The sequence below is a fragment of the Thamnophis elegans genome, chromosome 16 (assembly GCF_009769535.1).
Source record: "Thamnophis elegans isolate rThaEle1 chromosome 16, rThaEle1.pri, whole genome shotgun sequence".
NCBI classification, from domain to species: Eukaryota; Metazoa; Chordata; class Lepidosauria; order Squamata; family Colubridae; genus Thamnophis; species Thamnophis elegans.
In genome coordinates this window covers 37198820-37221360 of record NC_045556.1, presented here as the reverse complement: position 1 = coordinate 37221360, position 22541 = coordinate 37198820, and the positions used below count along the sequence as shown (strand labels likewise).

The 22541-nt window shown below is 46.2% G+C and overlaps 1 protein-coding gene across 1 annotated transcript in view; it reads right to left on the bottom strand.

Moving 5' to 3' along the window:
* Positions 1 to 4213: 4213 nt before the first annotated feature.
* NIBAN2 (niban apoptosis regulator 2) overlaps positions 4214 to 22541 on the bottom strand; it is a 58896-nt gene continuing 40568 nt past the window's right edge. The window contains exons 7-14 of the mRNA XM_032232767.1: positions 21227 to 21331; positions 16211 to 16373; positions 14252 to 14439; positions 13344 to 13499; positions 11065 to 11181; positions 9475 to 9582; positions 7046 to 7157; positions 4214 to 5864 (exon numbers count right to left, since the gene is read on the bottom strand). Of these exons, the coding sequence (XP_032088658.1) occupies positions 5137 to 5864; positions 7046 to 7157; positions 9475 to 9582; positions 11065 to 11181; positions 13344 to 13499; positions 14252 to 14439; positions 16211 to 16373; positions 21227 to 21331 (1677 nt within the window). The 3' untranslated portion in view covers positions 4214 to 5136. The remainder of the gene's footprint in view (positions 5865 to 7045; positions 7158 to 9474; positions 9583 to 11064; positions 11182 to 13343; positions 13500 to 14251; positions 14440 to 16210; positions 16374 to 21226; positions 21332 to 22541) is intronic.

Here is a 22541-nt window from a genome sequence, read left to right as displayed (position 1 = left end):
CTTTCAAAGCACAGTTGGAAAAATTCCTTCGTCGACACCAAAATCTGAAGCACTTTAATAGATCCGGTCTACTCTCAATGCTTATTCTGCTTTCTGAGTCCTGTTCTCCCAGATGTTTATATCACTTTATAAGGCCTTGGTAAGGCCACACTTGGAATACTGCATTGAGTTTTGGTCACCACGATGTAAAAAAAGATGTGGAGACTCTGGAAAGAGTGCAGAAAAGAGCAACCAAGAGGATTAGGGGACTGGAGGCTAAAACAAGAGGATTAGGGGACTGGAGGCTAAAACATAGGAAGAACGGTTGCAGGAACTGGAGATGTCTAGTTTAATGAAAAGAAGGACTAGGGGAGACATGATAGCAGTCTTCCAATATCTCAGGGGTTGCCACAAAGAAGAAGGAGTCAAGCTATTCTCCAAAGCACCTGAGGGCAGGACAAGGAGCAACGGGTGGAAACTAATCAGGGAGAGAAGCAACTTAGAACTGAGGAGAAATTTCCTGATAGTTAGAGCAATTCATCAGTGGAACAACTTGCCTCTAGAAGTTGTGAATGCTCCAACACTGGAAGTTTTTAAGAAGATGTCGGATAACCATTTGTCTGAAATGGTGTAGGGTTGCCTGCCTAGGCAGGGGGTTGGACTACAAGACCTCCAAGGTCCCTTCTAACTCTTATCATTCTGTATTGAGAGACGAACAACTTAATAGCTCAGTAAAACAAAAGTTTTTGCCATTTTAATTTACTTTTAATTTTAATTTGCTTGGATAGTTTTAAACCAGTTATCTTCTCCCTGTAAAGAAATGCTATGAAACAAAGAGGTCATTGCTTCTATAAATTCTCTGTGTTTAAATTGCTGGCACCCATTGTAAAAGTGTTGAACATTCCTTTCTCGGGAATGAAACATTCCAAGGAATTCCAGATTATTTCATTTTGCTTCTAGACCGTGATTATTTTGGAGAGGATGAAAATCACACACCCCAAAAAATTTTTAGATCATTCCAGAATCGTAGTCTCTGGAAGATGAACGCAGAATCCCTTGGAATGAAACTTTGCACATCTCTAGCACTTACCAAAACCATGTTAAAAATGAAGCGATTGTGAAATTTATTTTTAAAAAAGTCCAATAAATGTATTACTAATTCTCCGCGGATGGTTTTTCATTGGGTAGGTGAACAGTTTTAAATTAGTGGCTTTATCACATCTTCATGTAATGTATGTCTAATCATGCTACAACTCCCCCCCCCCCAAATGTGGTTTAATTATCCTATCTGGCAAAGCCAGGCAAACGTGATAAAATTGGTTTACACAATCAGACTAGCATTCTCCGCCTCAAGTTCAAAAACTCCCATCTCTTGAAAAGTGAAGGAGGAGCTAGTCCCGCCCCAAAATTAGGCAATACATTTTTGTAAACTTTTGTAACCTTGAAAATCAGTTAGAGAGAAACAAACACTGCAAAACTTAGTCTTTTAGGTCTATCTATCTATCTATCTATCTATCTATCTATCTATATCTATCTATCTATCTATCTATCTATCTATCTATCTATCTATCTATCTATCATCCATCTATCTATCTATCTATCTATCTATCTATCTATCTATCTATCTATCTATCTATCTATCTATGGCTCTCTCTCTCTGTGTATATCTGGAACGCCTCAAGCAATTTCAACCAAACTTGGTACAGAGATTACTTACCCTCTGGAAACAAATGCTGGCTGGGTGGGTGGGGGTGGGGGTAAGATACCCCTAAAACCCCTTGGTGTGTGTGTGTTCTGTTAAGATACACCCTGTTGTGCCTTAAAATGGCTTCTACCGTACTACCTTAAAATTGCTACTACTGTACAGTGCTGTGGAGTTGCCATGGTAACAACTTCACAGTACTCCACAAGGGGGCTCCCTCTAGTAAGCGGGGGGGGGGGGAATCCAACATTATAAATTGCGGTGACATGAGGGTTGGGATAAATAAATACTTGGGCAGTGTAGGGTTATCAGCTAGTGTTGTATGAAAAAGAGGAGATGGGGTGAACTAGGATTAAATAAAGCTGATTTTTTTATTAATATATAAGCACATTCTTTTAAACATTTGGTATAAGATTTGCAATATATACTATGTTCGTTGAGAGAGAAAACGAGATAGGAGGAAAAGCAGCTTTGGTTCCCAACCTTAAGGCATTAAAAGATGGTAGAATCCGAGTGAGCGATTTCCCCCTCTCCTCCTGGAATCATTTCAAAGAGGAATTACTACAAATATTTTCATTTAAAAAAAACCAGGCAGAGGGAAACTGGAATGTTACAGCAGCAAATCGAGATGAGGAGGGCAGTGTTGAGTTGGGTGTTTAGATCACGGGCAGCTTCCCTAGGAGTCTTCCTATTTCTGGATCCGCTGAAGATCCATCTCCCTTCCTCAAAACGGGCACCACAATTTCCTAGAAGTTGAATTCCAATCCTATTTTCTTTCTTGAGATTCTGGAATTCCCCCTCAAAAGAGAGCAATCTTCTTGCCAGCAGATCCTAACTGACTCAGGGCAAAGCACCCATATTTTGCTGGAGAAAAACCCAAGGAGGAGAGATGATACCTCCATCTTGGGGTGAGGAAGGCTCTGGAGAAATTGGTTCTTGTAGGCCCCTTCATCAATCAACCCAGTCAACGCAGAGATAGATGCTCAAGAGAGAAACCTTCACCCCCTAACTTGGAAGAGGACCGTGGCCTTCCCAGAAGCAGCCGCCCTTTCCCTATCAGTGGTGAAGAGCCAACTTGAACTAAACCAACACCTCCTCCAAAACAGAAACCATTCAGATGTTGCCACATTTCTGATTCGCCACCACTCTCAAGGCAGTGCTTGGCGTTAAACGAGAATATAGTGAGACCTTCAAGGAAGTTAAAAAAACACACACACACACACAACCAAGGCCCAACCATATTGTCCTCCGGGGATGGATGAAAAGATGGAGAAGTGGTAGGGATGTGTGCATGTTCGGTGTAAAGAAATGTGGATGGGAACTGGCAGATTGTAACTCCAGTGCTGGAGGCTGGAAGCTAAGTGGCTTCCAACTTGCAACCCACTTCACAAATTCAGAAGGGAAGAGAGAAGGAAATCTACTCGGTTTATAAAGGCAGGGGTCCCTTACATTTTTACAGGGAACGAGTTCCTATTGAAAGGACGCCAGTCCTCCCTGCAAGGGCACAACTGAATTGCTAAACGTCACTGGCCAGAAACTGCCAAAGAAAATAAAAGAAATACCCCCGTCCCTTATGTGTCCCGCGATAAATCGTAACTGCCACCACACCAAGTGCATTTGAAAAAAAAAGAAAATAAAACATACTGGAACCTCGATGGCTTCCCGCGAGGCTGGAGATTTACGCATATCCAGTACATCACAGAAGTGACTATACCCTTTCACATGTTGTAAATATTTAAGGATACCTTTTCATGGGACAACACTGAAGCTACAATGTATAGTAGTGAGTAGACAGCTTGTATAACAGTGTAAATTAGACATGAATGGCTGTGCGTTATTTTGAGGGGACAGCACATTTACACTGTTACACAAGTTGTCTGCTCACTACTTTACATTGTAGCCAAGTGTTGTTTCTTCAGTGTTGTCACGATATACTTAAATATTTACAAAATGTGAGTGGGTTTACTCACTTCTGTGTTATACTGTATAGGATCTCTCTTTATAGGGTCCTTTTTATAGGATCTCTGCTGGTTCTCTTCTAAGGTTGTTCTGCTCCTTTGCTTCCCTGGGAAGAGAGGGGAGGTACACAGAAAAACATTCATTCAGCAGAGCACCTGTGCAGGTAAACCAGGGGTCGGCAACCTGCAGCTCTGGAGCTGCATGTGGCTCTTTCATCCCTCCGCTGCGGCTCCCTATCAGCGGTCGGCACCACAATGGAAAGGGCTTTCGGTTAGGACAGGTAGAGGAAAAAGGGATGCTGTGCTAAGAGGAGACTCTATGATGGGGGAACCGACTTCCGGTCAGCAGAGGAAAAAGGGATGCTACGCTAGGAGGAGACTCTATGGTGGGAGGGAACCGGACTTCCGGTCGGCTCTAGAATTCAAAGGGGGGCTTCCGGTTAGGACCTTTGTGGCTCTTTGAGTGCTTAAGGCTGCCGACCCCTGAGGTAAACCAAAGATGCCTGAGCAGGCCAAGATAACGAACTCCTTAACAATCCTACATAAGCATGACATATACTGGTTACTTGTTCTCATGGAACATCCTTGACTGACCAGTTAAGACATAACATCCTCGGCCAGCAGTTCCCACTTACTTAAATTCCTATAGCAGTCTTGACGTATCCGTCAACTCTTGCCATTCTGGTTCAAAACCAGCAAGCCTTCGACAATACACACACCCTTTCTCTAGCCTACATCCACATGTTTCTAAAAAGTCTGCATGTTCCTACTTACTTTCTCCTGAAACTGGGGTATAACTCCATCTTTGCGTAACTTTGGACCGAGATGGATGCCGCGGGGGGCAAGAACGCAATTGGACCAACGCCCGACAGCAATTTTAGTGCTAGAAACATCTAGAACAGGAGGTCCAGAAAAGGACAAATTAAAGAGATAACCGTTTCTAAGCATGAGCACTGGGTGAGGGGAAGAGAGGACCTCCTCACCAGGAGGAAGAGTCTTCTACCATCAACGGTTGGAAGAAGACAAAGGGACGGGACCATCAAACCAAGTTATGGGTCAAAAAGTCAAAATTAGTACCAGATCAAGAGGGAGAAACCTAATGGCTTCTCTCTGCGTTTCAACGCTCCAGGCACTTGTTAAGGCATCGAAGATGAATGAAGTCCCTTCTCCAGAACATCCAATACAACCATCAGGAGAACTAGTGTGTGGTTGTGTGTGTGGGAAACACTCCAGTTCAAGACTAGGAAAATCACCCAGGACCCAAAAGATGTAAAATGTACGTTCTGGGGTTCCTGCCTTGCCATTCCTTCCCTCCCCCTCCTCCAAAGGCAGAAGTTCTCCAGAAGAATCAAATGCACCTCAAGTTGGAGGTGTTCCTATGCCCGCCTTGGATCGACTTGCCTTGGTCCTTCCCATCCCACAGGGTCCCCAGTTCTGGTCTCCCCCTTCCGTGTTTATCTGGCCACGAGGAATTCTCTTCCAGGGGGGGAGGCCGATCTAGAACTGCGTTTGCACCCCTTCGCTTTCATCTGTGACCTTGTGGCTGTTCTCCAGGGGGATTTCTGCTTCTGCCTTGGCGTCTTGGACAGAGAGCTCTTCCTCGCCTGTCTCTTTATTGCTGGGCTCCGGGCATTCTGCTTGGACTCCTCCATCTGGAGCTGGGGTTGGCGTGGGGGCAGCTGGAGAAGGTTCTGGGGCTTCCTGTTTCTCTCGATCGAGCTCGGTGGAGGATTCCGTAGGAGAGCCATCTTCTGTTTGAGAGGTCTCCTCCTCTTCCTCCTTCCTGGGCTCCGGGATTCCTCTGCTCTCTTGAGTAATAGTACCATTGCTTAATTGTTCCTCAGCCTTATCTCCATCCACAGCTGGGATTTCCAGCTGTTTCACCAGCAACATACGGACCTCCTTCACACCGTCTGAGGAATCCTCTGTCTGAAGACTAGGACAACGGTCGGACTTCTCTGCTTCCGAACCATCTGGAGATCTTTCCAAAGAACCCACTTCATCATAAGGCAGAGCACTTTCATCCATGTGTATCACGGAGACGACCTGCTTGGCCCGATGGTGCTTCTCGTCCAGGGGGTCTGTGTCTGATTCGCTGGCGAACTCCTCCCCCCAGTTGATGGGCGTCTCCTCGCCAAGCAGGTGGAGGTTGGGGTCGCTGTTGTGCATCACAATGCTGTCGCGGTACAGGTTGTGCTTCCGCTGGACAGCAGCCTCTTTCACGGCTGAAATGAGTCGGTAAAGAGAAAAAAAAGGTTAGGGGAAGAGCACGTTGACAGGCAATTCTCCCAAGTCAAGCAGGAGAACCGGTTCTCCATTTAAAAATAACAACAACAACAGCGAATAATGTAAGATCAGCTCTGTAAGAACGGGCTATTGTTTAAATCTTGGAATGTTTCAATCAATGCAATTGATAGTGGGACCAATGCAGATGGAAACTTCTGTATCCTAAGCTAAATAATACTTAAGGAAATGTTTTCCAAGCCAATGCTCCCAAGAACTATGGGATTGTTCTTTTACATCCAACAAACCATGTTGGTTAGGGGAATGTCATCCATCCATCCATCCATCCATCCATCCATCAATCCATCTACCACCCATCCACCCATTATCTGTCCATTTATTCATCTATATACCACCCATCCATCCATCTATCCATTAACCCACCATCCACGTATCCATTCACCCGTCATCCATCCATTCACCCACCATCCATCCATTCACACATCCATCCATCTACCCATCCACTCACTCACCCACCATCAATCAATCCACCCACCCACCCATTCACCCATCCATCAATTCATCCACCCATCCTTTCATCCCTCTACTCACCTATCCTTTCATCCATCCATTCACCCACCAACCCATCCATCTATCCACCCATCATCCATCCATCCATCATCAATCCATCTACCAACCATCCACCCATCATCTGTCCATTTATTCATCTATCTATCACCCATCTATCCATCTATCCATTAACCCACCCATCCACCTATCCATTCACCCATCATCCATCCATTCATCCACCATCCACCCATTCACACATCCATCCATCCATCCACCCACCCACTTACTCACCCATCCACCATCAATCAATCCACCCACCCACCCATTCACCCACCCATTCACCCACCCACCCATCCATTCATCCACCCATCCTTTCATCCATCTACTCACCCATCCTTTCATCCATCCATTCACCCACCAACCCATCCATCCATTTCTCCAGTTAGTTTAGAACAATGGGGATTAAGGGTAACATCTCTGGAAGGTGTCAGATTGGAGAGGGAATTTACAAAGATGCTCCCTGCTACAGTAGGATGTGCAAACAGCACCTTTCCATACCTGGTTGCAATCAGCTACAATCCTACTCAATCAAAGCCAAACCAAAGTCTCTCACCCATCATGATATCTTTCATCACAGACTGGAGGACCACCTCTTCGTACGTGTTTTCCACCAGGATGAAGCGGGCAAAATCCTCAAAAATCAGCTCCTGGAATCTTGAGAGGTCCTAGCGAGAGAAGGAAAAAAAAATCACACCACTGAGAAGTTATCATGGACCACAATGATACACCCTGTAGGATCTGCTCTTAGAAGATAAGTAAGGCCACACTTGGAATACAGCGTCCAGTTTTGGTCGCCATATTACTTACAAACTTGCTGAGAATTGGAAAAAGTGCAAAGAAGAGCAACTAAGATGATTAAAGGCCTGGAGGCTAAAACCTGTGAAGAACAGTTGCAGGAACTGGGTTTGGCTAATTTAGAGAGAAAAAAAAAGGATTAGGGGTGACATGATAGCAGCCTTCCAATATTTGAGAGGCTGCCACAAAAAAAGGGTGGGTCAGCTTATTTTCCAAAGCACCAGAAGGCAGGACGAGAAACAATGGGTGGAAACTAATCAAGGACAGAAGCAACCTGGAATTAAGGAGAAACTTCCTAACAATGAGGACAATTAGCCAGTGGAACAGAAGTTGCCTCCAGAAGTTGTGGGATGCTCCATCACTGGAGGTTTTTAAAGAAGAGACTGGAGAGCCATTTGTCTGAAATGGTATATAGGATTTCCTGCTTGAGCAGAGATCTGGACTAGAAGGTCCCTTTCAGCTCTAATCCGATTCATTTGTTTTACGTGGCAGCCCATCTATTCTCCATGGCAAATTCAGAGAGCAGATCCAGGTTGCCCCCAAGGAGAAACAACTATTTGGAAACAAGCAGGTGTGATCAGGGACTTAAAAACGTTCTTCCCTGAAGCCAATGCGGGCCCACAAAGTCTTTGTTGGAAATAAAAAATAAATGTTCAGCACTGAGATTTTGTTTGAAAGCAGGTCAGCCTGCCATGTAATTTTATTTTAATTAAAAGCATCTCCTCTCTTTAAAGACAAATGAAATGAGAAGCCCAGAAGGGAGATTTTATGGGTAGGTTTTCCAGCAGGTTCCCCCAGTTTTAAGGAGCCTTTTGAAATAATAATGGATTAGGTAAAGGTAAAGGTTCCCCTTACACATATATGCTAGTCGTTCCTGACTCTAGGGGGCAGTGCTCATCTCCGTTTCAAAGCCAAAGAGCCAGTGCTGTCCGAAGACGTCTCCGTGGTCATGTGGCCAGCATGATTCAACACCGAAGGCGCACGAAACGCTGTTACCTTCCCACTAAAGGTGGTCTCTATCTCTCTACTAGCATTTTTATGTGCTTTTGAACTGCTAGGTTGGCAGAAGCTTGGACAAGTCACGGGAGCTCACTCTGTTAAGCGGCACTAGGGATTTGAACCGCTGAACTGCCAACCTTTCTGATCAACAAGCTCAGCGTCTTAGCCACTGAGCCACTGCGTCCCTATTAAAGGATTAGGGTTGGATATTAGATTTCTGTATCTTTTGCTGATAAACACAAACCAGCTACAGAGCCAGAGATTTGGGGGTGGCCATTTGGACTAAATGGCCACCCCCATTTGCTAAAATAAGGGACATCTATTCCCTGCCATCGATAACATTTGTAAGCTCAGAGTTCAATTCGGAGTTCCTTGGTGCCCTCTGAGCTTCACTGTTTTCTTGTAGGAATTTCATTACCCAACTAGGTAACACCATCAGTGTTAGTGTGTGACTTGTTCCCTGCTTATATCTAGTACCTCTGAGCTTGGTTTATTATTTTCTCGCAGCTGACCATGCAAATTGGTTTTCAATGATCCGAAAAGCGAGCTCTGTACCTGCAGAAATATGCGGGGGGGGGAGGAGGAGGAGGAGGAGGAGGGTGAGGAGAAGAGAGAAGAAGAAGAGAGAAGGAGAAGAAGAGGAGGGGGAGAAGAGATAAGAAGAAGAGAGAAGGAGGAGAAAGAAGGAGAAGAAGAAAAAGAAGAAGACAGGAGAAGAAGGAAGCGGAGGAGAAGATGGAGGAGGAAGAGGAGAAAAGGAGGAAGAGGGGTGAGGGGGAGGAGGAGAAGAGAGGAGGAGGAGGAGGAGGAGGAGAGGGAGAAGAAGGCGGAGGAGAAAGAGGAGAAAAAGAAAAAGAGAAGGAGGAGGAAGAGGAAGAGGAGGAGTAGAAGAGATAAGAAGAAGAGATAAGAAGAAGAAGAGAGAAGGAGGAGGAAGAGAAAGAGAAGGAGAAGAAGAAAAAGAAGAAGACAGGAGAAGAAGGAAGCAGAGGAGGAGAAGGAGGAGGAGGAGGAGAAAAGGAGGAAGCGGGGGGAGGGGGAGGAGAAAAAGAGGAGGAGGAGGAGAGGGAGAAGAAGCCGGAGGAGAAAGAGAAAAAGAAAAAGAGGAGGAGGAGGAGGAGAAGAGGAAGAGGAGGAAGAGAAGACGAAGTGATGAAGCCAAGGATAATCTTGAAGACTGACTCTTACCCCTTTGCAAGTGGGAGCCAGCTTCTTCAGCAGGAAAGGCACGGTGACCTGCAGCAGAGCTTCTCGGAAAAATTTCTTCCGCACCGTGCTGCTGTCGTAATCGTATTTCTGAGGACAAAACGGGTCAGAATCACACACGAGAGTCCTGAAGCAGACCACCATCTTCGCGGGGGGCTTCGCTAGCAAAAGAGCTGCCCTCCTTTCTCAAGTCGGCATTGCTGAACACAGAGTATTTGGCCTCAAAGGAGACTTTGGGGGATCTGCTCCCCTTCAAGCTTTCGTAAGCATTTGGAGGAAAAAGCAAGGAAGCAGCACAGGAGGGCAAAGGACGCCTGGGAAGAGGAACCATACAAGAGATGGCCAGGAGAAGGGCGTGACCTGTCTGCACTCAAAAACAAAGGATTAGGTGGATAAGGGATATAATGCCCGAGCCACACCCCACGTCCTTCAAAAGCTTTGGATGTGACCTTTCAGAAATTGCAGCCAAACTATTATTATAAATCATTATAAATATGAGTAAAGGGACAAGCTATTATATACCTGGCCGATCAACTGAAATTAATTTTAATCTCCTTGAAGCCCAATCAAAATTAGCTTTCATCTTAGCACCTGATTTTCAGATGAAGATGGTGCTTCATTCGGGGGCTACTTCTTCCAGGAACCACCAATCACCCATCCATCCATCCGACTACCCACCCACCCACCTATCCATCAGAGGTGGGTTGCTGCCGGTTTGGCCCGGTTCGTCTGAACCAGTAGTGGAATTCAGGGCTGGGTCACAGAACCGGCAGCGTCCTAGGCCTTCCAGGACCCTGAACACGATCCCTTGCCGTTGCTGGGCCTCCACCATTTTTTATTTTAGTGACTGCACATGCGCAGTTCGTTGTAAATTGTTCTGCGCATCTGGCATGTGTATGGGTTGTGAACTGCATGTGTGCGGGCAGCAACCCACTCCTGCCATCCATCCATCCAACCATACTCACCCACCCACCCACCCAACCAACAAACCAACCAACTTCCCACCCAATGCATCCATCCATCCATCCATCCATCCATCCATCCATCCATCCATCCATCCAACCATCCAACCAACCAACCAACCAACCAACCAACCAACCAACCAACCAACCAACCAACCAACCAACCAACCAACCAACCAACCAACCAACCAACCAACTTCCCACCCAATGCACCCATCCATCCATCCATCCATCCATCCATCCATCCATCCATCCATCCATCCATCCACCCACTCACCCATCCACCCACCCATCCATCCAACTAGCCAACCAACCAACCAACTTCCCACCCAATGCACCCATCCATCCATCCACCCACCCACCCACCCACCCACCAATCCAACTAGCCAACCAACCAACCAACCAACTTCCCACCCAATGCACCCATCCATCCACCCACTCATCCATCCACCCACCCACCCACCCATCCAACTAGCCAACCAACCAACCAACCAACTTCCCACCCACCCACCCACCCACCCAACTAGCCAACCAACCAATCAACCAACTACCCACCCACTCATCCAACCACCCAACTCAATTCAACCCAACCCAAAAGTAGTGACCTTACCTTGAGCACCCGCTCCAGGATGCGTTGAATTGTCTTGCACAATTCATCTTTGCTCAACGACTTTCCCAGCTCCTGATGGAGAAGCGTCTCAAAAGTGTAGACGGTGTCATCCATTTGCTACAGCGTCAAAGAAGGAAGCCATGGGGGAAAAAAGGAGGAGAAAAATAGTTGTGACTAGCACAGAATGGGGGGGGGGGCAGGGTAGAAGGTGGGGGAATCATTGCACAAATGCTGCTGCTTAGTTATTTGCCTCGGATCGTTGGGACTTAAGCACATAATGATAGGATTAGCGTGATGACATTATTTTTGGTTTTCTAGGGACGTCTGTTGACTGAGCCAAATATGATTAGAACGTCAGGGATAATTACAGAGAGGGCCACTAGATCAGAGATGGGAAAACCTTAAAATAATAAGAATCAAGAGGCTGAAATAGCAATTCTATGAAAAAGGATTACAGCGAGCATTGGAGGCAGAAAGGGGACAGGCCCACCCACACGGGAGACCCACAAAAGAATACATGGCACATGGAGAGAACAATATATTTCTTCCCTTGTCATGATAACCATAGGAATAGCACTTAGACTTATATACCACTTCACGTGCTTTTACAGCCCTCTCTAAGCGGTTTACAGAGTCAGCCTCTTGGCCTCCAATAATCTGGGTCCTCATTTGACCCACCTTGGAAGGATGGAAGGCTGAGTCAACCTTGAGCCCTGTGGGATTCGAACTGCCAAACTGCAGTCAGCCGGCAGTCAGCAGAAGGAGCCTGCAGGACTGCGCTCAAACCACTGCGCCACTGTGGTCATTCTTCGAAACTAAAGGACAGGTGATTTGGTACCAGCAGTAGAAATACTTATACAGGTAGTCCTCAACTTAAAACAGTTCATATAGTGACTGTTCAACCATTAGAAATGTTATAACCATGAGCCATGATGACGCAGTGGTTAGAAATGCAGTATTGCTGGCTAACTCTGCCCACTGTCAGGAGTTCAATCCTGACCAGCTCAAGGTTGACTCAGCCTTCCATCCTTCTGAGGGGCTAAAATGAGGACCCAGATTGTTGGGGGCCAATAGGCTGACTCTGCAAACAGCTTAGAGAGGGCTGTAAAAGCACCGTGAAGCAGTATATAAGTCTAAGTGCTATTGCACTGACATGACCATTTTTCACCCTTGCCTGCCTGCCCCTCCTCTAAGCTAGAGAGGGAAATCTGAAGATGGCTTTGGAATTATCTGCTGCCAGAAGTTTTGGTAGTTTCAGATGAAGTGGGTGCATTTCATATCATCGTTTTGGATCTTTTAAAGAAAAAAAAAAAAGACTTCCAGAAACCAATATAACACAAGAAGGAAGATGGAATTTTTGATAAATTCTCTCCTGGTCACTAGAGGGCTCCAGTTGACTTAGAAGCTGGGAAGGGCCAGCCCAGCTCTGGTTAGCACTGAGAAAGAAAGAAAGAAAGAAAGAAAGAAAGAAAGGAAGGAAGGAAGGAAGGAAGGAAGGAAGGAAGGAAGGAAGAACATAGAGTGGAAAAGACCTTGGAGGTCTTCTAGTCCAACCCCTTGCTTAAGCAGGAGACCTTATATCATTTCAGACAGGTGGCTGTCCAGTCTCTTCTTAAAACCCTCCAGTGAAGGTCCAGTGACCCACAACCTCTGAAGGCAAGTTGCTCAAAGGAAGGAAGGAAGGAAGGAAGAAGGGAAGGAAGAAAGGAAGAAAGTGAGGGAGAGGAAGAGAGAGAGAAAGAAGAAGAAAGGAAAAGGAAGGGTGGGAGGAAGGAAGAAGAAAGAAAGAGAGGGGGAGAAAGGAGAAGAAAGGAAAGGTAGAGTGGGAGGAAGGAAGGAGGAAGGGAAAGAAGAAAGGAAGGAAGGAAGAAAGGGAGAGGAAGAGAAAAAGGAGAAGAAAGGAAAGAAAAAGGAAGGGTGGGAGGAAGGAAGGAAGGAGGAAGGGAAAGAAGAAAGGAAGAAAGAAAGGGAGAGGAAGAGAGAAAGGAGAAGAAAGGAAAGGAAAAGGAAGGGTAGAAGGAAGGAAGGAAGAAGGGAAAAAAGAAAGGAAGGAAGGAAGGAAGGGGTTAATAACTGGGGCAGCTAACTAAATTCTTTCTCATAATTTGGACATCTTGAAAAGATGGACGGCCACGTTCATGGATTTTAGGCTTCCATCAATGGCTTCTAGACCAAGGCATCTATCTTTACTTGCTGGAGGGAAGCAATGGCTTCTGAGCTGGCCATAAGCCATAGGAGCCCATTTATTGACGTGAGTTCTTTCTTAAAGCATTCCTTACCTGCCTCATCAGGATTTGGGCACGCTGCTTGAACACAGAGGCACTGGACACGTCAAACCTCTGCTGGAGACCTTCCAGCTTCAGCTGCTCCATCTTCTCATAGCAGGACTGCATCTTCACAGGATGGAAAGCTAGCTGAGAAAGTTTATCCATGTACTGGGTGGGGGAGAAAAGAAGGATGAGAAGATCCAAGTGTCTCAGCAACGTCTTTCTTGCTAAGGGCAACAGGGTCTTTTTCAAGGATTCTGTTCTGACTGGGTCTTCCCAAGAGCATGAAGCAAACTCGACAAAACCCCCTTTTATTCATTGACTGTGAATTCTGCTCCTGCAAAACTCGGCAAGGAGTCTCCGAGAGTCATGAACCAATGAAGTGAACAAATGGCCTCCTGCAAACTCCATTCCCCTTCCGCTCCTCTTTTATTTCATCTGGGAGGGGCCATTCATCGTCCACCTGTGGCCTTACTCCCAAGTCGACCCCTGTTCTTTAACTGTTCCCTTTGTCTGGCAACTCTGTGCATGCACACACTGGGAACAGGCTCCAGCTGTTCCTCTGCCTCACTGATGTCTGACTCTGAAGGCAGCTAATAACTGCCAGATGGCCTTGGTCCCCACTCTGCCTCCAACACAGAGCCCTCATCCGAGCCTTCCCCAGACTCCAGGACTGGCCCAGGTTCCTCCCCAGCTTCCTCACTGCCCGAATCGGTTGCCAGATCCACTGGCTGCTAGCCACAACAGATTCCTCCACCTACATCCCTACATTTGAGACCTCCAAAAAATAAACAGAGAGAGGGAAGAGCTCTGAAGACAATTTTGATCAACTCTCCCTCCAACACATCTCTCAACTTTTTGCCACACCCAAAAGGACGACTCCGTCTGCCCATTCTTGTCCCCATCAACATTTGACTTACCTCCCCCAGCTTCTCTATCCCTCCTTCGTTGACAATGTTCATGTTCATGTCAGTGACGTCCTTGAAAAAGACTTCTCGGACTTCAGTAAATCCCTGGCTGGTGGGGATCATCAAGGCTTCCAAGATGGAACTGATGTAAGGTTGGACATGATTTCGGACACAGACCTCAGCTTTGGAGAAGACGGAGGCTGGAGGAGAAGGATAGCAGAGGGACAACTAAGACCCACCATCCACCTTGATTTAAGAAATCCAACAAGCCCAATCCAGATGGCCCAAGTGGAAAGAAACTGTGGTGTATCTACATCCAGTAAAATAGCAATAGCAATGGCAGTTAGACTTATATACCGCTTCATAGGGCTTTCAGCCCTCTCTAAGCAGTTTACAGAGTCAGCATATTGCCCCCAACAACAATCCGGGTCCTCATTTTACCTGCCTCGGAAGGATGGAAGGCTGAGTCAACCTTGAGCCGGTGAGATTTGAACAGCCGAACTGCAGAACTGCAGTCAGCTGAAGTAGCCTGCAGTGCTGCATTTAACCACTGCGCCACCTCGCCCCCAAAATAAGCCCTCCCTCAAAATAAGCCCTCCCCGAAAATATTGAAATGCATGTGGTCAGTCCCCGCTATTTCCTGGGAGGTAGAAAGGGGGGGAAATGCCCCACGCTCCCCACAGGCACCTGCCATTCACGTGGAATGGCCTTGTGAAGGCTGCTCCCGCCTACCCTAGCTACCCTGTCCCTTCTCTTAGTGGCGGGTGTTAAGTGAGTGGCAGGCCCGGCAAGGTTGGCAAGAGGGTGTCAGAAACACAGAACTTCTGGCCCTCTCTGGATCAGCTGATCCACGGGCCGATCTTAAGGGGCTTCCTCCACCTCAAAAATAATAAGACCGCCCCGAAAATAAGGCCAATAAGGTTTATTTCGGGGTTGAAAAAGAAAATAAGACCCTGTCTTATCTTCGGAGAAACATGGTATGAGGAACCTGTAAGTTCTCCAGATGTTTTCAAATATCTAACCATGCTGAAGACCTTCGGGAAGCCACTCCCAATGGACCTAGCCAGTTCGGGCAACGAAGGGCAATTTTGGGAGATGGTAGTTCAGCAATTTCTGGAAGACCCACATGCCTAACCAGTTCTATGGCTCATAGAACGTCCAAACTATTCCACGAAGAGAAAAACATCCCAAGGCTGATCAGAACTACAGAGCAGCGATAATGAGATTATGCAAACTTTTTAATCCTATGGATAAAGGAAACAGATTAATTTCTTCGCCTCTTCTCAGTAACAGTAACAGAGTTGGATGGGACCGCGGAGGTCTTCTAGTCCAACCCACTGCTCATGCAGGAGAGCTATACCTTTCCAGACAAATGGCTGTCTAGTCTCTTCTTGAAATCCTCCAGAGATGGAGCACCCACAACTTTTGAAGGCAAGAACCAATGAAGCGAATTAATGGTCTCCTGCAAACTCCACTCCCCTTTTGCTCCCCTTTTATTTCCTCTGGGAGGGGCCATTCACCGCCCACCTCTGGCCTTCCTCCCAAGTCGACGCTTTTTCCTTAGCTGTTCCCTTCGTCTGGAAACTCTGCCCATGCGCACACCGGGAACAGGCTCCAGCTGTTCTTCTGTCTCACTGATGCTTGACTCTGAAGGCAGCTGATAACTGTCAGACGGCCCTGTCCCTCTCTCTGCTTCTGACACAGAGCCATCCTCAGAGCCTTCCAGACTCCAGGACTGGCCCAGGTTCCTCCCCAACTTCCTCACTGTCCGACTCGGCTGCCACCTCCACTGGTGGGCCACATCTTCGTTGCTCTTCTCTGCACTCTTTCTAGAGTCCCTGCATCTTTTCTTTTTGTACTGGGGTTACATAATACCAGCACCCAGAATTATCCCAGAAGGTCAACTGGATGTAGATATTGCAGAGCTAAAAAATCCACCATCAGCGGCCAAAATCCACTGCTTTAACTCACCCCGGATTTTGTTGCCCAAATGTTCCTTGGACTGGATGATCTGATCCATATCTGTCCGGATGATGCTCCTCATTTCAGGGATTTGAAGTTCACATTTGGCCACTAAGGAGTCGTAATGGGCTGTTGCCTGGTCACACACCATCCGATACACGGCGTCTGAGATCTACCAGAAAAAGGGAACCGTTGATGGTTGTCAAAAAAAAAAAGTAGATTGGCCAACCCAAACGGGGGAACTTTGTGACTCTTTTTTGGGGAGGGAGGAAGATCTAGCAACACACAACAAAGAATGCAACGAAGAAAACAAAAATGGTGACTTGTTCATCAGACGAACTAAATAAATAAAGGAAGATTTGTTACAAACTGTACATTCCACGTTTATATTTATTCTATAGAAAGGCAGTATTGTTCTTCAGCCTGGAATAAGCCACAGGTTATAAAAATATCAGGAAGGAAGGAAGGAAGATGGGAGTGAGGGAAGGAGACAGAAATGAGAGAAGGAAGGAAGGAGGAAAGAAGGAAGGAGATATGAATGAGAGAAGGAAGGAAGAAGGCAGGAATGAGAGAAGGAAGGGAGGGAGCGAAGGAAGGAGAGGAATGAGAGAAGGATGGAGGGAAGGAAGGAGGGAGATGTGAATGAGAGAAGAAAGAAAGGAAGGGATATGGGAGAAGGGAAGGAAGGAGGAAGGGAGGAAAGAAGGAAGGAGATATGAATGAGAGAAGGAAGACAGGAATGAGAGAAGGAAGGGAGGGGGAGGGAGTGAAAGAAGGAGAGGAATGAGAAGGATGGAGGGAAGGAAGGACGGAGATATGAATGAGAGAAGAAAGAAAGGAAGGGATATGAGAGAAGGGAAGGAAGGAGGGAGGGATGAAAGGAAATAAAGAGGAATGAGAAAAGGAAGGAAATATGAATGAGAGAAGGAAAGGATGGAGAGGGGAGGGAGGCAGCGAAGGAAGGAAAGGGAGAGGAATGACAGAAGGAAAGAGGGACACATGAATGAGAAGGAAGAAAGGAAGAGTTATAGGAGAAGGAAAGAAAGGAAGGAAGGTCAAGGCAAGCTTGTATTTTGAGTTGTATACAGCTATAGTTTTCGTCTTCACAGCTTTCTAAACTTTCAAGCAAACACCAGTTTTCATAGAAACACAGACATTAAAAAAAAGTGAAATTTTCCAGGAAAGCCAGCTCAAAAGTCTTGCTTTTCTTGGCATTCCTGCAGGATCCACCCACCCACAGACAGCCTTGGCATATAATCTAGAAACATGTACAGTATACTATATATTATGGGAAGAAGTCCTGGGCAAGGAAATGGGGAAGTTTATAAACAGACAGGCTTTCTTTCATTGGCTGAGAGATATCTGTGCCCTGGAAGACAAAACTACAATGCATTCATCGAGCAACACACCAAGAGCTGAATATTTGCTTTTAAAAGTAGGATTCTGTGTTGGGAATTTTTTGCAACGGCTCACCTGGCAATATATATCTTGGTTTTTTTTTAAAGGAATGCACTTAGTTTCCCTCCCCCCCCCCAACAAGGCTGGCATTTTGAGACAGAATTATCTTTCTAAAAGCTAAATATAGATGGAGATTGGACACCCTTAAAATGTTCTGACCCAGGCTTCCCAACAGCAAGAAGCAAACTCCTGGTTCCGACAAAAAACCCTTTTATTAATTGACTGTGAATTCTGCTCCTTCACATCCAGCAAAGTCTTTCCAGGGAGGATTTACGGTCACAGACCTTATCTGGCTTGGAGAGTTGCCAGGACGATATCTGCAAAACTTGGCAAGGAGCCTTGGAGAGTCACAAACCAATGAAGCGAATTATCTGTCTCCTGCAAACTCTACTCCCCTTTCGCTCCTCTTTTATTTTCCTCTGGAAGAGGCCATTCACCATCCACCTGTGGCCTTCTTCCCAAGTCGACTCCTGTTCTTTAGCTCTTCCCTTCATCTGGCAACTCTGCGCATGAGCACACTAGGAACAGGCTCCCAGTGTGGGAACAGGCTCCAGCTGTTCCTATGCCCCACTGATGTCTGACTCCAAAGGCAGCTGATAACTGCCTCCTCTCTGCTTCCGACACAGAGCCTTCATCAGAGTCTTCCCCAGACTCCAGGACTGGCCCATCTTCCTCCCCAAACTCCTCACTTTCCGACTCTGCTGCCAGCTCCACTGGCCACTGGAGGGCCACAACATTTAACTATAAATTGAAACCCACAAAGCCTGCTTCTTGCTCCTTATTGTATTTTTCAAAGAAATTTCTTGGATGGCGCTTTTAGACCTCAAGGTGTCCCAGTAGGGAAACTGGTTGGAAGGTTAGGATTTATTTTAATTTCATACCTGGCCGGCAGCCCAGATATTGATCAAATAAATATATCAAGGTGTGCCGGAGCAGGTGTTTGTTTTGGGAAAAGGCAGGGAGGGAAAAAGAAGAAGATTTTTTATGCTGAAATGAAGTCATGCCTAACGACACGGACAACAAAACAAAAAACAGAGACTCCTTGTTTTACCAAGTCAAAAATCTGCAGTGACATCAGTCTGCAAACATCTATCTATGTATATATCTATGTATGTATATGTATGTATGTATGTATGTATGCATCTCTCTCTCTCTATCATCTATCTATCAATCATTTGTCCATCCATCCATCCATCCATCATCTATTATCTATCTATCTATCCATCCCTCTCTCTCTCTCTGTCTGTCTATCATCTATCTATCTATCTATCTATCTATCTATCTATCTATCTATCTATCTATCTATCTATCTACCTACCTACCTACCTACCTACCTACCTACCTACCTACCTACCTACCTACCTATCTATCATCTATCATCCATCATCATCTATCCATCCATCCATCATCTATCTAATCTATGCGTCTGCCTGTCTGTCCGTCTCTCTCTCTCTTTCTCTGGCTCTCTCCCTCCCTCCCTCCCTACCCACCCATCCACCCACGCATCTACGGTATCTACCTACCTACCTTTCTACCACCCTCCCATCCTGTCTGTCTGTCTGTCTATCTATCTATCTATTTATCTATCATCCATCATCATCTATCCATCCATCCATCATCTATCTAATCTATATGTCTGTCTGTCTGTCCGTCTCTCTCTGTCTCCCTCTCTGTCTCCCTCCCCACCCATCCATCTACAGTATCTACCTACCTACCTATCTACCACCCTTCCATCCTTCGTCCGTCCGTCCGTCCATCCATCCACCCACCCACCCACCCACCCATAAATCAATCTATCTCTATCATGTCTGTCCATCCCAAAAATTCATATTAAAAATTGAAATGAGAACAGGTCCAACTATGCGGGCGCAAGATTTCCGCACCACGATATTTCAAGGGTGGAAGAGATTTCCCGATAGTTCAGCAAAACTACGCCTTCCTCCCAGATGACTCCCTGCTTCTGGAATGCACAGCCCCTCCTGCCCAGGGTGGCCCAGCCCATGAGGGTGAGCAGTCAAGAGGACTAGTCACTTAGAAATGGGATGCAAAGGGACGAGGCTGGGTTTCCTGAACGTTGAGGAAGAGACCGAAATAATAACGTATTCTGTCTTCATTATTCCAACCTCTGGGCAAAACGATAAGTTTGTAAATGGAATAAACAATAGCGGTAATTTATCTCCGGCATATTTCATGCACCTGACATCACGCTAATTAATATTTAGAGCCGAGTCATTCGCCTCTGGCAAACAGCACAGGGGAAGTCCCGGATTCCCACAATTCTGCCACGATTTTGTTCCCTGCCAATGTGAAAATGTCAGCAGCTGGGCACAAAGAGGGTGATTTTTCCCCTGGACTGGGCTTAACTCCAAGTTTTGCAAAAGTGCAAATGAACTTTAGAGAGAGAGAAAATCCTATGAGAGGGAAGAACACCCAAGCAAAGGGGCTGGAACCAAATGCCCCCCCCCCCCCCGGTCATCATTGTGGCCACACGGAAGAAGCTGAACACCGAGAGAAGTTTGGGTGCAGCGTTAAAAACTTTAGGCTATAAGAACTATAGTTCTTTTTTAAGAACCACTCCTCATTTCCATACTAGATCCAATCTCTTCTCCCTTCTTCTTCTTCTTCTTCTTCTTCTTCTTCTTCTTCTTCTTCTTCTTCTTCTTCTTCTTCTTCTTCTCTATCTTCTCCTTTTCCTTCTTTTTCTTATCTATCTTCACCTCCTTCTCCTTTTCCTTCTCTGTCTTCTCCTCCTTCTCTGTCTTCCCCTTTTACCTTCTCCTTATCTATCTTCACTTTCTTATCACTCTTCTCCTTCTCCATCTTCTCCTTTCTCCTTCCCCTTATCTATCTTCTCCTTCTCTACCTTCCCCTTCTCCTTACCTCTCTCCCTCTTTTTCTCATTTTTTTCTCTCTCCACCCTCCCTCCCTATCTATATCTCTTACTTATCTATCTCTGTCTAGTTGTCTGTCTATCTCCATCTCTCTCTCATCTCTTTGTCTGTCTCTCTGTCTATCTCTGTCTATCTCCATCCCTCCATCTCCCTCTCTCTACTGGCGTCTGTCTGTCTGTCTAACTATCTATCATCATCTATCTATCTCTATATCTATCTTTATATCTCTATCATCTATCTATCTATCTATCTATCTATCTATCTATCTATCTATCTATCTATCTATCATCTATCTATATCTATCTATCTATCTATCTATCTATCTATCTATCTATCTATCTAATTTATCTATCTATCTATCTATCTATCTATCTATCTATCTATCTATCTATCTATCTATCTCTCTATCTCTCTATATATATATTTATCTGTCTGTCTGTCTGTCTGTCTGTCTCTAGATCTATCGATCTATCTATCTATCTATCTATCTATCTATCTATCTATCTATCTATCTATCTATCTATCTATCTATCTATCATCTATCTCTGTCTCTCTCTCTCTATTGTATCCATCCATCCATCCATCCATCCATCCATCCATCCATCAGTCCATCTACTCCATTGAACCTTCTAGCAGCGACTTCCCCAAGCTTCTTGCCACGTAAGTTGCTCCCTACCTGAATCCATGCCCGTTGCTTCTCTTGCTCTTTGCCCTTCAGCCGGGGGCCAATCGTATTCTTCAGCTCAGGCAGGAGCTCCTCCATCACCAGGTTGCTCAAGATCTAGACAAGAAAAGGACCACAGCCTGTCAATCACAACCACGCCCCCATTTGCCTGCTGTTTCACAGACAACTCTCCCCTTCCTTGGTTTATTATTTCATTCCCTTCATCCCAAACTTTCTCACTTAGAAGGAAGGGGAGTCAAATCTGGAAAATGAAAATGCAGAAGGCCCACAAGGCAAGGATTTTCCTCTCCCCTCCCCTCCCTCCCCTCTCTTTCCTTCCTTCCTTGCACCCTTTCTTTCTTCCCTCCCTTCCTCATCTCCTTCCTTCCATCCTTCCTTCTATCTCTTTCCTTCCTTTCCTTTCCTACTTTCTCCCTTCCTTCCTCATCTCCTTTCTTCCTTTCCTTTCATACTTTCTATCTCCCTTCTTCCCTTCCCTCCCTCCCTCCCCTTGCAGTGCCAAAGGAGATTCCTCCCCTCTGCTACACCCCTTCTTCCCTGGGGAGGACACGACTACTGTTTCCCAGGGAAGACTTTTGCCCAGGCCCCAATCGAGCCTCGAGGGTGGGTGTGCAGCCCAATAAAGAGGGTGGGATGAGAGAGGAGATGGCAAGCCTGAACCCACAAGCCTCTTGCTAACAACTTCCGCTCAAGTCATCCAACTGCCAAGGGCACCAAACTGCCAACGCACTCGTCTGCTCCACCGTTCCAACTGAACAAGGAACAAATAGGCCAGCAGTTCATCAATCCAAGCTTCCTTTTCCTAATGACTTAAAATTATTCAAAACTGCAGTACATTTAAGCTGGAGGAGGGCTGCCAAGGGGGCTTCGGAAGCCAACCTGAAACCAGTGCTAGGATTGAAAAATGGTAGCAACCTGTTCTCTGCCCTGTTGCTGGGTGGGCGTGGCTATAGTGGGTGTGGCCTACTCGGGGTGTTTTTGCCCTCCCCAGGCTCCAGAGGTTTTTCCCGAGCCTCCAGGAGGGTGAAAACGGCTTCTCATCAGGCTCCGGAAGCCCTCCGAAGGCCGGAAACTGGCCCATTTCCAGATTTCTGGGAGGCCTGTTTTTTGCACTCCCGAAGCCTCCACACAGGCCCTGTATTGGCATGATGAACGGGCTGCATGGAGACTCCTGGGAGGGTGGGGTGTGGCCAGCCGGTCCTTGCAATAACCAGTATGGCGAACCGGTTGCAAAATTAACATCCGGTTCGCCTCAACTGGTACAAACCGGCTGAATCCGACCTCTGCCTGAAACTCCGAGCGAAGG